Consider the following 17,317-nt stretch of genomic DNA (forward strand, 5'->3'; position numbering starts at 1 on the left):
TACCAGTAGATTCAGTAGATTCTCACAAATCCAACAAGACCAAGCATTCATGATATGCACACTCTTAAGGCTATGAAATTGGGCTATTAGTAAAAAAAAAAAAAAGTAGAAAAGGGCGTGTTCACAATAATAGTAGCATCTGCTGTTGATGCTACAAACTCAAAACTATTATGTTCAAACTGCTTTTTTAGCAATCCTGTGAATCACTAAACTAGTATTTAGTTGTATAACCACAGTTTTTCATGATTTCTCCACATCTGCGAGGCATTAATTTTGCTGGTTTGGAACCAAGATTTTGCTCGTTTACTAGTGTGCTTGGGGTCATTATCTTGTTGAAACACCCATTTCAAGGGCATGTCCTCTTCAGCATAAGTCAACATGACCTCTTCAAGTATTTTGACATATCCAAACTGATCCATGATACCTGGTATGTGATATATAGGCCCAACACCATAGTAGGAGAAACATGCCCATATCATGATGCTTGCACTACCATGCTTCACTGTCTTCACTGTGAACTGTGGCTTGAATTCAGAGTTTGGGGGTCGTCTCACAAACTGTCTGCGGCCCTTGGACCCAAAAAGAACAATTTTACTCTCATCAGTGCACAAAATATTCCTCCATTTCTCTTTAGGCCAGTTGATGTGTTCTTTGACAAATTGTAACCTCTTCTACACGTCTTTTATTTAACAGAGGGACTTTATGGGGGATTCTTGCAAATAAATTAGCTTCACACAGGCATCTTCTAACTGTCACAGCACTTACAGGTAACTCCAGACTGTCTTTGATCATCTTGGAGCTGATCGGTGGGTGAGCCTTTGCCATTCTGGTTATTCTTCTATCCATTTTGATGGTTGTTTTCCATTTTCTTCCACGCGTCTTTTTTTTTTTTTGTCCATTTTAAAGCATTGGAGATCATTGTAGATGAACAGCCTATCATTTTTTTGCAATATCAATATTTTGCACCTGCGTATGAGTTTTCTCCTCTCCAATCAACTTTTTAATCAAACTACGCTGTTCTTCTGAACAATGTCTTGAATGTCCCATTTTCCTCAGGCTTTCAAAGAGAAATGCATGTTCTACAGGTGCTGGCTTCATCCTTAAATAGGGGACACCTGATTCACACCTGTTTGTTCCACAAAATTGACAAACTCACTGACTGAATGCCACACTACTGTTATTGTGAACACCCCTTTTCTACTTTTTTTTTTTTTACTAATAGCCCAATTTCATAGCCTTAAGAGTGTGCATATCATGAATGCTTGGTCTTGTTGGATTTGTGAGAATCTACTGGTACCTTGTTTCCCATGTAACAATAAGAAATATACTCAAAACCTGGATTAATCTTTTCAGTCACATAGCACTACTATTATTCTGAACACTACTGTACTTTGTACTTTCCAGCGTATAAGTATATATTTTTTATTAGTTTGGGAGGTCTTTTGGCTTACATGTTGGTGTCGCCAACCGAACGGTCCCCCCTAAAAATCAGTCTGCCCTACCTTCACTGCACATGCGTCATTTCAGCGTGTCAGCGTCGTCATTTCCAAGCATCGGCTGCGATCCACCAATTGTCACCTCGTTTCTGCTTAAAACTGCACTCCAGTCATCATCTATCTCAGCGACACATATCTGAAGCTTTTGAACAACAATAATTTCCACATAAATTCATATTAAAAAACAGCGGACCGATCAGAGCATAGCAGCAGCACAGCAGATGTCTGACTTGCAGCTGCGCCTACATCATTTTGGTGTATGAGTAGCGAAATGAGGCAATTATTGCCACGTTTCTGCTTAAAACAGCCTTGTTTCTGCCTAAAACTGACTTTAGAATGATTTAAGAGGTTTTATTTTGTCATCTGATAGTTAATAATCTCATTATTCCCTCTGATCGCTTTGGGTGTAGAGAGTCAGTCTCACATGTGCTGCTGTGGTCCCAAATGCACCACAGCATTATAAGCATTACACAGCATTGAAATCCATCCTCCAAAAGGATTTCAACGGCCTTGGTGAAGCATTTGGCTCCCCTTTTATCTGTCCTCCCCTATAGCCTGCTGTTGTCTTGGCAACTCCAGACTTTATGCACACACGGACAGAGACCGATACAAACTCATCTGCACACATGATGCACAACCCACCCCCCCCCTACCCCCCAACCTCTGCTCTCTGCCACTCCAGGAGGCTGTGCGGCACATAGCTGCAGTGCCCCCCCCCCCCCCCCCCCCCCCCCCCAAAGCTTGGCTGGCTGCGTGGGACTCTGCTGCAGCCTCCACCCACTCTGCCTCAATTCGGACGATGGACTGTTTCCGGTTTAGCGTACATAAACAATATCAAATGTATATGTGTTGTTTTTAATTCTGATGTGTGCCATTATTACATTCAACCAGTAATAATTGTGGATTAATTGCTGTATTTTTGTCTGAGATAATTGGGTACAAGGATAATTTTGTTGCACGTGTTGTAATGACAATAAAAAAAAAAATCATCATCAACATCAACAAATGACGCATGTGCAGTGAAGGCAGGGCAGACCAATGTTTAAGGGGGACTGTTCGGTGTGCAACATCGGTATGACTTGCATATTGAAAAAGTTTGTGTTCATAATAAGAGTAATAATTTTAACAACTATTTATATAGCGCTTTTGCAGGAATGAAAGCACTAAAAAATAAATTCCAATACCAAAACAATAAGCACCAATAATAATAATAAAAAAAAATATTACAACAATGCACAAAAATCCTAATTAAAGATCTATGAGTGAGTATAATCCCATGTGACTCACATGCAACCAGCGCACTCGCTCAAAGTTTGAAGAATCTATGACATATAAAGTGACATAGTACTTGCAATCGTCTGAAATCAAAGTTCTCAAAAAACTGAAATTATGAAAATAATCCAAAATAATATTTTGTAATAACCACTTAAACCCTTGGTAACACATCTGAGAGAAACTGAATCATGGATGGATGGTTATTGATACAACTGGATTCGAAATCGTCTTCCACAGAATGATATGCTCAAAGTGTGAAATCAAAGTTCTCAAATAGATTTTCCCCCAAAATGATTTTAAATCACTAATCCACGACTACCATGTCAGATCTCATGTCATATCATGCAACACACCTATTACTATGTATCATCCCTATCAATTTCAAGGGTCTATTTGAGGCCATATCAAAACTATAACCAGAAGTATAGTGTTGTCTCGCCTGCCACCTAGCTTGCTCAGTACCTATTATAATAGAGTTTTATTTAAAAAAAATTAAACATCAACAGAACTTTGTTTTGTTTGCCCTCATCACAGGGCTATAACTGAATAATATACTTTCAGCGAATATGAAAACTTTATTCCATAAAGTATAAAAGTTATAGCCAATGGCAAAGTTTTTTTTTTTTTTGTCAAAAATCAGGTTTTTACCTAAAAAATATGGATGGGTATAGAATAGTAACAATGCATCATCTCGTCATCACCCAGACAAAAGATGCTGCCACATATGGAATCTCTATGTCCACACTTCATGAAACTATAGTGCCTGGAAAAAACTCTGACGTAGGGCCCACGCACCTGACAACGACGACGGCAGATGGATCATTCATTGCACGTGAGTCAAAGATGTAACTTATATTCCCCAAAATACTGTACTTGTCTACGTGTTCCACCAAAGTTCACTGCATGTACTGTTGATAATAACTATTCATAATATAAACTTATCAGTATCGGCCTTCTGATGCCTTTCATTTGGAAATTGTTACCTGCTACTTTCATCCTCCAGTTTCTCTCGTTTGTTCTTCTCAGCCTCCAGCTGTGCCAGGAGTCGGGCCTTCTCTTGGCGGACAAGAGAATTCTGGGACTCTAGAGAAGCTAATTGAGACTTGATGGACAGCATTTCTTCTGTTGCTGAACGCTCTTTTTCAACAGCAACAGCCAGCTGTGCCTGAGCGTCCACTGCTCAGAGGACCGCCAAGGTACAAGAAATAAGAGGGTCAAGCCTTGTATTTTGTTAAATGTAAAAATAACCTGCCCTCTCTCTCACTAGCCTATCAGAGATGTTCTTTTCCAGTTTTTCCCAGGATGCTGTCTGACCCCCCAGTGAGCTTGTAAGTTCTCAATTTGTCGCAGGAGAGGTCGTGTTGCTGATGTGACCACTCTGACTAAGTTCCTGGTTTCTAGTCTCTGCCTCTTGAAGCCTCTGTGGAAGACAAAAAAAGTGTGTATACAGGATGTTATAAAAGGTTCACCTAAAATCACAATCACACCCCCCATCTTACAGTTAGGACGCTTTTTAAGCAATTTTCTATTAAATAAATTTGTAATAATATATCATTATTATTTACTTATTTTTTTGGTTGAAAGGGAGAACAATGGTCTTTCAATATTATCAAAAATGTTCCTTTAGCTTTCATAGCTCTAAATGATGTGGTAGCATCTGGATTTCACGTCATCTTTCAAAGGCATGCAACACATTGTAAACAAGCTGTACTCATATAATTTTTTACACCTGCGTATACGTTTTCCCCTCTCCAATCAACTTTTTAATCCAACTACGCTGTTCTTATGAACAATGTCTTAAACATCCCATTTTCCCCTAGGCTTTCAAAGAGAAAGCATGTTCAACAGGTGCTGGTTTCATCCTTACACAGGGGACACCTGATTCACACCTGTTTGTTCCACAAAATTGACGAACTCACTGACTGAATGCCACACTACTATTATTGTGAACACCCCCTTTTCTACTTTTTTTTTAACTAATAGCCCAATTTCATAGCCTTAAGAGTGTGCATATCATGAATGCTTGTCTTGTTGGATTCGTGAGAATCTACTGGTAACCTTGTTTCCCATTGTAACAATAAGAAATATAATCAAAACCTGGAGTAATCTTTTTAGTCACATAGCACTACTATTATTCTGAACACTACTGTACTTGCAGCTGCGTGTGTTCGCTTTTTAATGTGTGCACATTGCCGCATGTACCATGCCGCTATTAAACCAGTTCAGTGCTATTTTCTGCCTCTGTGGAAGTCGCGCTCTGTTTCTCTACTGCAAGTGTGGTGCGGCTGCTTCTTCTTTCTTTTTTTTTGTCTTGGTGGATCACTTTCATTGTGCTACAGATGCTGCTGAGTCTGGCTGTGGTAATGGCTGTCGTGATGAGAAATGCTGCTCGTTAAACTTTTAAACTCCGGTTGCTCCGATCAGGTCAGGCTGATTTGATCAGACCTGATCGATCAGGGCGTTTGATGACAGCACCAACATGCAGTGACAAGGCTTTTACTTTAAAGAGTCACAGCTCTTTTCAGGTTTGCTCAGACCTGATCATCAGGGCGTTTGATGATCGCCCGACATGCAGCGATGTGCGCTTTTATTTGAAAGCACAAGGTTTTGATCAGACACCACACACATAGAGAGAGAGAGAGAGGAGAGAGAGAGAGACAGAGAGAGAGACTGGCTGTTTTGTTGTGTTTCTGAGTTGAGGTCGAGTCCCTGTTCTGATCACACCAAGGTGCTGTGGGCTGTGTGATCATGCTCCTCATGTTCTCCAGCTGAGTCATGTGGATGCAGCACTCAGTTTTTGGTTGTGTACAGGAGTGCCGTGTGCACAGACTTGCAGGCAGTAACGCTGTGCTGCGCAGACCTGCTTAAAACTGTGTTCAGTGCTCTATGCGACGAAAATTAAACATGTTTAATTTCCTTCATTCCTACGCGCGTAACCCTCAACATACTGCTGCGTAGAGAGAAAAAAACATGAGTATGCCAATGTGAAATGGGCTTGCTAAGAATGCAACGGTTCAAAACAAGTGGATTCATAATATCAGAAGGACAGAAAATAACGGGAAAGTTCAAGCCAACATCAACCCAACGATGTCGCAACAGCCAGAAACTTACATGGTAGACACACCAACGTTGTTCCACTTAAACCAATTCATCAATCAACCCACCAACATTGTACTTCTGTCCACAATTGTGCCAAAATCGCAGCCACCACGTGACGCGTAAACTTAGTAAATCCCTCCTGAACCCACCCCCTAGAAACAACCCTCCCTCTTTCTTTCTACGGAGGTTCAGTCCCATCCACCAAGAAATGCGTGTGCTTGGCCCAGCGCAGAAACGTTGCAGCATGCACTTACTGATAATCTCAAGATGCGTAGCTAAGACTATCCCCATTACAAGTGGGAAAAGGCTAAATATTAAGCATTTTATGAACATTTGATATAAAACCTCTCAGTATACCCTAGAGTCCCTTTATTCAGAGAGTAGCAACATGACAAGCCAAAAACAACAACAACAACAAAAAAAAACAGTCACGTGACTCATGGTGCCAGCTTGGGGCCAAAATAGCGTTCGCTGCTGAGCTATCTGTATTTAAATATAGCCAGAAAATGCCAGATTGCTGTGCATTTGGATGCACAGATATATACAACAAGGGCTTCAAGATGTACAGATTCCCTTCAGATCCAGACAGAAGAAAAACTTGGGAAAATAAAGTCAGCCGTTTGGGATGGAAGCGACTTCATAGTCAAAACTTTGAGAGGTAACTTTATTGTTCAGTACCATGTACAGTAAAACTCACCTAAACAGTCATCATATAAACCGGAAATTAGCAGTCACCGGACAAAAAAGGCCCAATGTTTTTGTATTGTTTTCTATATAATAAACACCGTATATAATGGATTTTGTATAATGGATTTTTCGCTCACATCGGAGAAAATGTTCCATCCGATTGCAATGTATTTCCTTTAAAAACCCCTCACATGTGGGACCAGAGTCATTTCCTTGATTAAAAGCCTGGCCGTTTATTTTTTTTACACCGTGCTCAGACTCTGACACGCAGCCTGATGTGCAATTGTTAAATCAGACACCACAAAAGGCTGTGATTTGACACTTTTCTGCTCTCACTCTTTCCTCTAATATTTTAATAGTTTTTGCAGTGCGCATGCTGATTATAAATGGATCAAATGTGTCTGGCAGAAAAGTCTGCAAATTTACAACACTGAGTCGGAAAAAGAGGAAACTGTACAGCTTACCTTTGAACTGGAAGTTGATTAGAAAGAAAAGCTTGTTGAGGGTCAAATTAGTCCAGAATAAAGCAAAATCCAGCGACAGAGAACTTTAAAACTGTTACACACGTCATTGCATGACACAGAGTTACAGCTGTGCAGCTGCATAAATCAGGCTTTAAAAGTAATTAAATGAATCATCATCAATTGTAAATTCATGTAAATTTGATAGCTTAACTATTTTTAGATTTATTTTGATAAAACCTGTACCTGGATTTGCTGCTGTATGTAGTTAACTGATAAAAACACACTGAAAACATAAAAGGTTCATTCAGTAGTTCAGCACAATTGGTCCCAAAATGGCGCCATGTTCTCAGTTGTCATGACTCTTTGAATAAAGGGACTCTAATTTACTCACAACGTAATAACTCCTAGAAGAAAGTTATTCAGAATTTACACCTCCATTAGATCCATTTTCTTGCCTTTTAAACTTGCACTTTGACCATCTTTTTACTGCCACTACTGTTGCTGCCTCGAATGGTGAGTTAGTAACAGCTCCAGGTACATAAAATTGACTTAAAGTATTGCATCCCTCTTTGTTTACATCCATAGATGCCAGCTGTAGGCATACAGACTATCCCATGATGTATTATGCGAGGGCTACTTCCAGCCAGTGGTGAGCACAGCTAACCAAAAAGTTAGCTTTGATATCAGATAATCAACTAACTAAAAAGTTATCTTTTATAAAGCTAAACCGATAAACCACCCAAAAATTTATCTGAAGCTACAGCTAACCGATAGCTTCCAGTATTGTCCCGGTACACTTGCAACTACTAACAAGCTGATTTTGAGTTTTAATACCACGATCACTTCTGGTAGCATCAAAGGCGACCACAGACCCAAACAATGAGTCAGCACTTCTGTCTTTGTGCGCCCTGCCCACTGCTGGAAGCTCCTGTTTACTACATAGCTTCCAGCAGTGAAGCAGTTGAGAGGAGCAGCGAAGCTCAACTCTACTCAACAGCAGCGTCGCCTTGAAGCGTAGGTCTTGGAAAATAAAGCAAGGCGTAGGTCTTGGAAAATAAAGCAGTGCTGACTTATGGTGTGGATTTATAAATAAAATTAATACAGATAGAATAACTCCATTAATGTAAATTCTGTCATTTGTACAAAGTTAAAATATAACATATATCTTTTAATGTTAATAATGCACTAATTCTGAAGTTTTGTAACAAACACAGACAGATGCCAAGGGATTATGGTTAATATGCCTACGCGAACACTGATTGGTTGACTCATTCATTCTATGTAAAACCAACATGTTAATGTGAGGTGTGTGTTGAATGTTTACATATAAATGTGCTTTTGTAAAATATGCCATTTTTTTAATCATTTAAAAAAAAAAAAAAAAAAAAAGCATTTGTACAGAGCCCACCTGGGGACATGGTGGTTAATTTTTTTTTTGGCCCAGATTATTGCACTCCCTTGCAATAACCTAATATCATATTAAAGCTCATGCCTATCAGAGCACACAGTGAGTGGAATCAGGTGGGGGGGAGACTGAACGCATATGGGACAACCAGTGGTGTCCCAAGTATTCCAGAAAGAGCTGAGAGGATGCAGGTTTTCTTTGCAGCCACTGCCTCCAGCAGGTGATTTCACTGATTAACATCACTTTAACCAGGTGGGATGAGGTCATCAGTGAAATCACCTGCTGGAGGCAGTGGCTGCAAAGAAAACTGCACCCTTTCTGGAATACTTTGGACACCACTGCATTAAATTGACCAAAGATGTGAGTAGATGTGTCTGTCGGTATGTGACTGGCAAGATGCACCCCACTCTTGCCGAAAGACTGCAGGGACAGGGTTACGCTCCCGTTACCCTTAATATGAGTCAGTGAATACAGAAAATGAATCCTACAGCCCAAAGTCTACAGTGTAAGCACAGCTTGATAACCAAGATCCCAATCCATTGCGGTGTTGTACAGTGGTAAAAAAAACCTGAACACTGTCGAAATGGTTCTGTACATGGCTGTGATGTATAATTAACAACTCTTAGCTTGTTCCAGATACAGTGGCAACTGGAGCGCTCCTCAGCTCATTATTCAAGTCAGATATTGCTTTATACAAGCACTGTTTAAAACTGACTTGTTTGTTGGTTAGGGAAATGACATGGACACTGGCATAGAAAGAAACCTGACAGACCAGTGACTGTTACACATGAAGGGAACCATCACAATGTCTAAAAAATTAAATCTAAGGAAGGGCAGTTTGTCTGAAACATCATGTCTTTATTAATAAAGCTTTTTGCATGGGAGTGCTGTGGTGGTGCGGATCGTTCTATTTTTGGTAAAAAAAAAAAAATAAAAATAAAAAATTTAATTAAATTGACATATTTCCTCATCACATGGTGACTTTTTCCCCTCTTTCATGATCAGATTAGATATGCCACTTACAGATCAAATCAAATTTGTGGAGAAAACCCCTGCAAAACGTATGGTTGCCTGCTAAAAATGATGCATACCTGCTGCAGGTCACTGATCTCCTCTCTCAAATAGTCTTCTTTCCTTGCTTGCTGCTGCTCAGCCCTCTGCAGAGCCATTCTCAAGTCAGCCACCTGCACACAGCATGAGAGTAAATGTTTATCCAGGTAAACCTTGGAGTAGCATATACGACAATATGACAGTGTGACAGGTTCCACAGGTCCACTGGTGCCCGTGCTTATCCCCTGATACCACAATGTGAGGCAGATGAGAATCTGGTTCAGCAGTTGGACAACTGCATCATCAATGTCAATGGATGATCAACATCACGATGCTGAGGTGTCATCATGATGCCACACCCACATCCTACCTCACACAGACACCAATTCCGTTGTCCCTGCTATAATGTAAATAGGAGGCGCATCCAAAAAGCATTCAACCTTATTTTATCTCACGGAAACAAACGAAGCAAGCGAGTTGTCATTTGGTGAGGAGGTGTAGGGAACCTTCTTGCATATACTTGAACCACAGAGCAGATCAGTCATGAGCAGCAAGACTTAGAGTGACGACGTGTGAGCGCTCATCAGATTTTCATTTGCTGTAACATGACAGAAATAATTGAGGCCATTCATAAGACGCTCATTCTGCTCAGTTAATACAGGATTTTTTGACTGTTCAAAACAACACTAAAAGGGACTCAACTTGAGTCATAACAAGACATCATGTGGTATGAAATGGTCCGTCTGGACACCATTCCAAAGCGAACTTCCACAAATGCTTCCATCAATGGCAGAACTGGGAGAAGTGTGTGTGTGAGACAGTACGGACCCTGACAAATCACAGGAGTGTTCTGTTTGGGTAGGAAATCCTGAATCAGCTGAAGAGAATGAGTGGCTGCAGGACTTCCAGATGCAGTCGCTTCTCCTCCTCTGCCAGCAGCTTCAGCACAAATTATGTGGACACTTTCTGCATGCCAAAATCCTTTGTCAAAATGGAGCCTGTATGAATCCCCACGTCCTCCACAAGTTGTTGTATGGTGACACGATGTTCATCCATGACCAAAGTCCACATTCTGTCCAGTCATATTACAGCAACTGAAAATCTGAGGAGGGTTCAGTACTAGTCTCCAAGTTGCTGTTCGAAAAAATTAACACATGTACAAGAAAATAGCTTACACCTTCCCACCAAATAACAACTCGCCCACTTCATTAGTTTCAGTGGGATAAAATAAGGTCAGATACTTTTTAAATGCACCTTACACACGCACATGTGTGTGTGTGTTTCCCCTGGAGATCAAAGTGAGGCCTGACAAATATGCAAAGCCAGAGTCAACAAATGAAGGAAGACGGGGAGTGTTAATTTGTATATGAAAAGGACGAGATGCACCATGAACACAGAGAGCAGTCATGCTATGTGCACAAGCTGAAACAAGATGGGCAGTCAAAGCTTGCTCTGGCACAGTGTGCTGGGGCAAGATACATTGCTGGTTGGCTCAGGGTAGCCCTGAAGTTGAGGCAGAGCGCAATTCAGCATCCAGTTTTCATGCTGCAAAAAAAAAAAAATAAATAAAAATAAATAAATAAACAATCCGAGATATCAAAAAGAGTTAGTCTGCTGAAAGTTACACAGAGATGCTCTGGCTGCTCAGACTTTGATAAAACTGCTTTGCTGACTTTTGCCCAATGGTGCGGAGGACTTTCCTGCACTGAAAACCACCAGATGAGAGCTGCTTGAGAAAATCAGCTGAGGTGCTGTGTTACTCAGACCGCTACAGTAAATTAGTACATGTATTTTATTTAACTGGCTGGAACTGCATCAAAATTAATGCAGTTATCACTTCAAAATGAAATCACATTTACGTAAACGTTGCAATTAATCCACAGTTCACATGCATGCTGAACCGTGGGGTGATCTGTGTGGATCATGAATCAACTTGCACGAATGTGCCAACGTGACCCACTTTGTCCCGCTGGATGCCGTGCTTTGTGCCGCTGGACACCATGCTATCTAAAATAATTATTTCGTAGCAGATGATGCATTTGCTCTCGGAACTTGGCTGATGAAACCATATCTCACCGCTCCTGGAATCAGAGGAATTATAGTTGTATGTAAAAGTTTGGCACTCCTGTTGATTTCCATGATTTTCCTTAATAAATCATTGGTTGTTTGGATCAGCAATTTCAGTTAAATATATCATATAGCAGACAAACACAGTGATATTTGAGAAATAAAATGAAGTTTATAGGATTTACAGAAAGTGTGCAATAATTCTTTAAACAAAATTAGGCAGGTGCATAAATTTGGGCACCCCAACACAAAAAATACATCAATATTTAGTAGATCCTCCTTTTGCAGAAATAACAGCCTCTAAACGCTTCCTATAGCTTCCAATGAGAGTCTGGATTTTGGCTGAAGGTATTTTGGATCATTCTTCTTTACAAAACATCTCAGGTTTGTTGGTTTCCGAGCATGGACAGCCCGCTTAAAATCACACCGCAGATTTTCAATAATATTCAGGTCTGGGGACTGAGATGGCCATTCCAGAACATTGTACTTGTTCCTCTGCATTAATGCCTTAGTAGATTTTGAGCAGTGTTTAGGGTCGTTGTCTTGTTGAAAGATCCAGCCTCGGCATAACTTCAACTTTGTCACTGATTCATGAACATTGTTCTGAAGAATCTGCCCATACTGACTGGAATCCATGTGACCCTCAACTTTAACAAGATTCCCAGTACCTGCATTGGCCACACAGCATGATGGAACCACCTCCAAATTTTACTGTAGGTAGCAAGCGTTTTTCTTGGAATGCTGTGTTCTTTTTCAGCCATGCATACAGCCCCTTGTTATGTCCAAATAATTCAAATTTAGTTTCATCAGTTCACACTACCTTATTCCAAAATTAAGCTGGCTCGTCCAAATGTGCTTTAGCATACCTCAACCGACTCAGTTTGTGGCATGTACGCAGAAAAGGCTTCCTCTGCATGACAGCATCATATAGCATCTCTTTGTGCAAAGTGCGCTGTATAGTTGAATGATCTACAGAGACACTATCTGCAGCAACATCATGTTGTAGGTCTTCCATCCTTCACTTCAGCTTATCTGGGATTTTTCTTGGCCTGCCACTTCAGGCCTTAACTAGTACTGTACCTGTAGTCTTCCATTTCCTAACTATGTTCCTCACTGGAAACTGACAGCTGAAATCTCAGATAGCTTTTTGTATCCTTCCCCTAAACCAAGATGTTGAACAATCTTTGTTTTCAGGTCATTTGAGAGTTGTTTAGAGGCTACTATGTTGCCACTCATTAGAAAAGATGTAAAGAGGAGAAACATTTGCAATTGGCCACCTTAAATACTCTTTCTCATGACTGGATTCACCTGTGTAAGGAGGTCAAGAGTCAATGAGCTTACCAAACTAATTTTGTGTTCCAATAGTTAGTGCTAAATGTATTCAAAACAAATAAAATCACAAGGGTGCCCAAATTTATGCAACTGCCTAATTTTGTTTAAATAATTATTGCACACTTTCTGTAAATACTAAAAACTTCATTTCACTTCTCAAATATCAGTGTGTTTGTCTGCCATATGATATATTTAACTGAAATGTCTGACCCAGACAACCACAATGATTTATAAAGGAAAATCATGTAAATTATCAGGGGTGCCCAAACGTTTGCATACAACTGTAACTACAGCTGCAGCTTTTCTCATGTGCTTAATGAGATGGAGAATGTATTTGGAATCATCTGAATGGTAATTATTTATAATATTTACATTGTAATGGCTTGGCAAAACAGTTGCATTTTCATTCCTTCTTATAAGTTAGATAATGTAACTGTAAAATTGTTTATTGTGGATGTATCATCTCGTTACAATCATTCAGATGCGCTGCAGTGCAGCAATGAGATGCAGTGACTCGCAGTGACACACAGTATTTTCGAATAGATTGCGCAATGTGCATGTCTAGTTCACAAAATTAATGCTTTTCGGAGATTTTGAACATTTCAAAATTTTGCACACAGCCGCATGCAGTTTCCAACAGTTTACTCTCTCACACGCCAGATTGCGTGTCACTGCAGTGATCAAATCTGTGCGAGTGTCAAAGAACCTTCAAGGTACCTTATGATCCATTACACCACTATCTGTTACCACTTTCACAGCTGTGTATCCCATGTGCTCATGAATGTGATCTGGCACACAGTTTGATGAAGTGCCGGACTTGTACAATATAATAGGTACAAAAATCAACTGTTGATACAGTAGCTTGCCTGTAGTACAACTTTAGCACAACTGTGGCATATCCAGAAAATCTCCAAGTGTTGTTACAGCAGATACAACAGTGTTACAGTTCCACAGAAATAAAAAGGATTACCAAAGTATGCCAAAGGTCATGAAAATTCAGCCACAGCTGAAACAAGACCACAGCACAATGATGGAACATCCTGATTGACTACAAACAGATTCCTCTAAAGGTTCTCAATGTAAGGACAAGTTTTCAAACTGTGACCTTCCTGGATGCAGAGCTGTGACAGTGAGAATGGGGCTGATCACTGTAATGCTGCATTTACACATAATGACGACAAGCCATGAATGCCAGAAAGTATCCATTCTTGGCTGCTGATCACAAATGTGATGATTCAGGGCAGAGGCGTCAGGTGTCCTCAGGAACTGCTGCAACCTGTTATCATGCATTACGATTAATGGCATGTATCACTTGCGAATTATCAGGCACCATTACGCACAGTCAATAATAATGTTACACGCTGTTGCACGTAACAGCGCACCATTCTGTCACATTGCGAATCAGGCGAATTGTCACCACACACCCCCCATATTCATGCTATCATCAGCTGCATAGTTGCGCAGAAAGGAGGAGGAGAAGACAGAGAGCTATGTGTGGCTGCACACGGCTCTTCTTTGGCTCAGACTGGTTCCCCCAAACATCGGGCGCAACAGCAGGTGGAACACCTGCAGGAGCGCACTGGGGTTTAGCCGACTTGGCATCACTGTCCTTCGGCATGCTGCAGCGCAGCAATGAAACTGAATGTGGTGCAGCAGGGTTTAATTGTGCGCACGAGAGAGAAGTGATTCGTGGTGGTGCCCATTGAAATGTAACACCGGATTACAATTCTTGTCAAAACGTGACAGTTTTCGTGACAATTCGTAAAGACGCATAACAGTTAGGGCTCCAAGAACAATCACAGGAAGCACTACGAATGCTGTCACGCTCCAGTAAGGGTCACCACTAATCAAGACGGATCAACATGCTCAGTTGCAAAACTCCACAACATGAGGCAAAATGAGGGTGGTGCGTGACATTTGTGGAAGATTTTTTGACAGCCAAAAACATGCTCCACGAATATCACGCACCAGCAAGCACTGTTAAGAAACCTATTCAGATGCGTTAAGTCACCTTAAGAATGTCAGGAATGTGCTACGAATGAAAGAAAAATGACATTCATAACGCATCCTGCCCATGTGTAAACACAGCATTAGTTTCATGGAGAGAAACATTCCCAGAGTCTTAGCTGTCTCCTCACAGTAAACATATCTCAAGTTCACACTTGCACACATGAATTCCCAGGAATAACAGACAATTGGTGTGGTACGACGTGTAGCCCACCACTCACTGACCCCCACCACCAACCCACACACACACACACACCACTCAAGCATGAGTTAATGTACCTGATTGGCCAGGACTTCCTGCTGCATCCTGGCCTCCTCCTGGGCCTTCTCCAGGGCCAGGCTTAGCTGCTCCTTGGCCTGAATTTCCCTGCTCAGGGCTGCCTCTTCAGCTTCACTGGCTCTGCTGGCATTCACCTTATGTAGTTCTGCCAGCTCCCTGACAACAGAGAAAAACAATGTTATTAGAGCTACTACACAGCAATTTGTAGTTAACTGTGTCACTTCTTGTTTTGGATGTGTAACCCAGCAAATTAGACTGGAAATAGGAAAAATAAACCTATATGCATAAACTTCAGACTTAACTTTTTTGGTACCAAATAGCATTTTCAAACCAACACTGCAAAGTGAGTTAAACCCATGTTTGGGGATAAGGATCAATGCAAGTCAGTTGACCAGTGTTATCGACGCTTCTCACAACATGCAAGAGATCAAGGCGTGTCCTGTGTTAATTTTAGGTTGAACAGATTACACAACCAGGTTCTTGAAAATTTTCAAAGCTCATTTTGATATGCGGCTCCTTTCCCCACAGCAAGGTGAAGTTCCACGCCCCCAAAGCTGGCATCTGCTGCCCAGGTCTGGTCCATCGAGGCACTCGACTTTCACTGCCACCCAGGGGACATCGACGCTTCTCACAACATGCAAGAGATCAAGGCGTGTCCTGTGTTAATTTTAGGTTGAACAGATTACACAACCAGCTTCTTGAAAATTTTCAAAGCTCATTTTGATATGCGGCTCCTTTCCCCACAGCGAGGTGAAGTTCCACGCCCCCAAAGTTGGCATCTGCTGCCCAGGTCTGGTCCGTTGAGGCACTCTACTTTCACTGCCACCCAGGGGACAGTGCGCCCGACTCCAGCAGTTCCCCCTGCAGATGGTGAGCCCACAGGGTGGAGATGGAAGGTCCATGTTACCTTTTGAGGCAGTCCCCGGCTGGTGGCCAGGCTCTTGGCAAGTCCGGCCACCAGCCGCTTGCTGATGGGAACTCCATCCAGGCCTGGCTCCAGACAGGGACCCCAGGCTTCCTCCGGGCTGGGTCACACTACCTCTGCCTTGTTTTCATGGAGTCTTTGTGAACTGTTCTTAGTCTGGCCCCTGGCCTGAGACCAATTTACCATGGGAGACTCTACGTGGAGCATGAAGGCTCCAGCCAACACAGCTCTGGTTCAAAGGGACACACAAACCTCTCCACCAAGACAAGGTGATGGTTCCCGGTTATATCTGGTGGGCCTCACCTCCATGCACAGCCTCGGCTCTGGAACTACTTTCCTTGATAGGGGTTGGACAGTTACCTGGGCGCCTCCCTAGGGAGGTGTTCCAGGCAGATCCAGCTGAGAGGCGACCCTGAGTAAGCCCCAGGACTAGATGCAGATTACATCTCCACACTGGCCTGGGAACTTCTCAGGATCCCCCAGTGGCCTGGGAAAGAGTGGCCTGGGAAAGAGAAGCTTGGGGTCCCCTGCTGGAGCTGTTGCCCCGGACTCGATCTGGGATAAGCAGTTGAAGAGTATGTATGTATGTATGTATGCATGCATGCATGCATGCATGTGGATATGCGCTTTGCACTGTATGCACTCTGTGGCCACATGTAAAAATCACCTGGCACCCTTTAATTAAGGAAAATCATTACGTCCTTATATGGGGTAGAAAATAAAAACCTTGGGGAAATTTGCCACAGAAACTGCTCCAGAGGAGGGCTGGAGAACTTGTGAATTTATACTGGACAAAACATTTAAAAAATGTAAATAAAAAAAAATCAAGTTACACTCCAACCTGTGCATTGTTCACACAATGTGAATGTAAACTCTTCAAATGAAAGTCACATCTTAAATGTATAATTATCAGGGATGAAAGTGGGCCATGGGGAAAAAAAAAAAAAAAAAAACCTGAAAGTCTGTGACAAGGGCCGAAGGCCTGAAGCCTCTGGTGGGGGGTCTGGGGGGTTCTCCTCCAGAAAAATTTGAAATCTCAGATGGTTTCCATGGAACCATGCAACCTCAGGACCAACAATTCAAATTCAAATTTATTAATTTATATAGCGCCAATTCGCGATGAGATCGCCTCAAGGCGCTTCACACAGCATAATAAAAACAGACAAAACTGAATTTAAAACCATACCAAACAAAAAGGATACAAGAATAAAAGCACATCATAACACTAAT

The 17,317-nt window shown here is 41.6% G+C and overlaps 1 protein-coding gene across 1 annotated transcript in view; it reads right to left on the minus strand.

The window, feature by feature from the left end:
- tmf1 (TATA element modulatory factor 1) overlaps positions 1–17,317 on the minus strand; it is a 55,774-nt gene that overhangs the window by 19,884 nt on the left and 18,573 nt on the right. The window contains 6 exon segments of the mRNA XM_034167181.1: positions 3,755–3,949; positions 4,037–4,094; positions 4,097–4,145; positions 4,147–4,191; positions 9,518–9,610; positions 15,162–15,318. Of these exon segments, the coding sequence (XP_034023072.1) occupies positions 3,755–3,949; positions 4,037–4,094; positions 4,097–4,145; positions 4,147–4,191; positions 9,518–9,610; positions 15,162–15,318 (597 nt within the window).

The sequence above is a fragment of the Thalassophryne amazonica genome, chromosome 3 (assembly GCF_902500255.1).
Source record: "Thalassophryne amazonica chromosome 3, fThaAma1.1, whole genome shotgun sequence".
NCBI lineage: Eukaryota > Metazoa > Chordata > Actinopteri > Batrachoidiformes > Batrachoididae > Thalassophryne > Thalassophryne amazonica.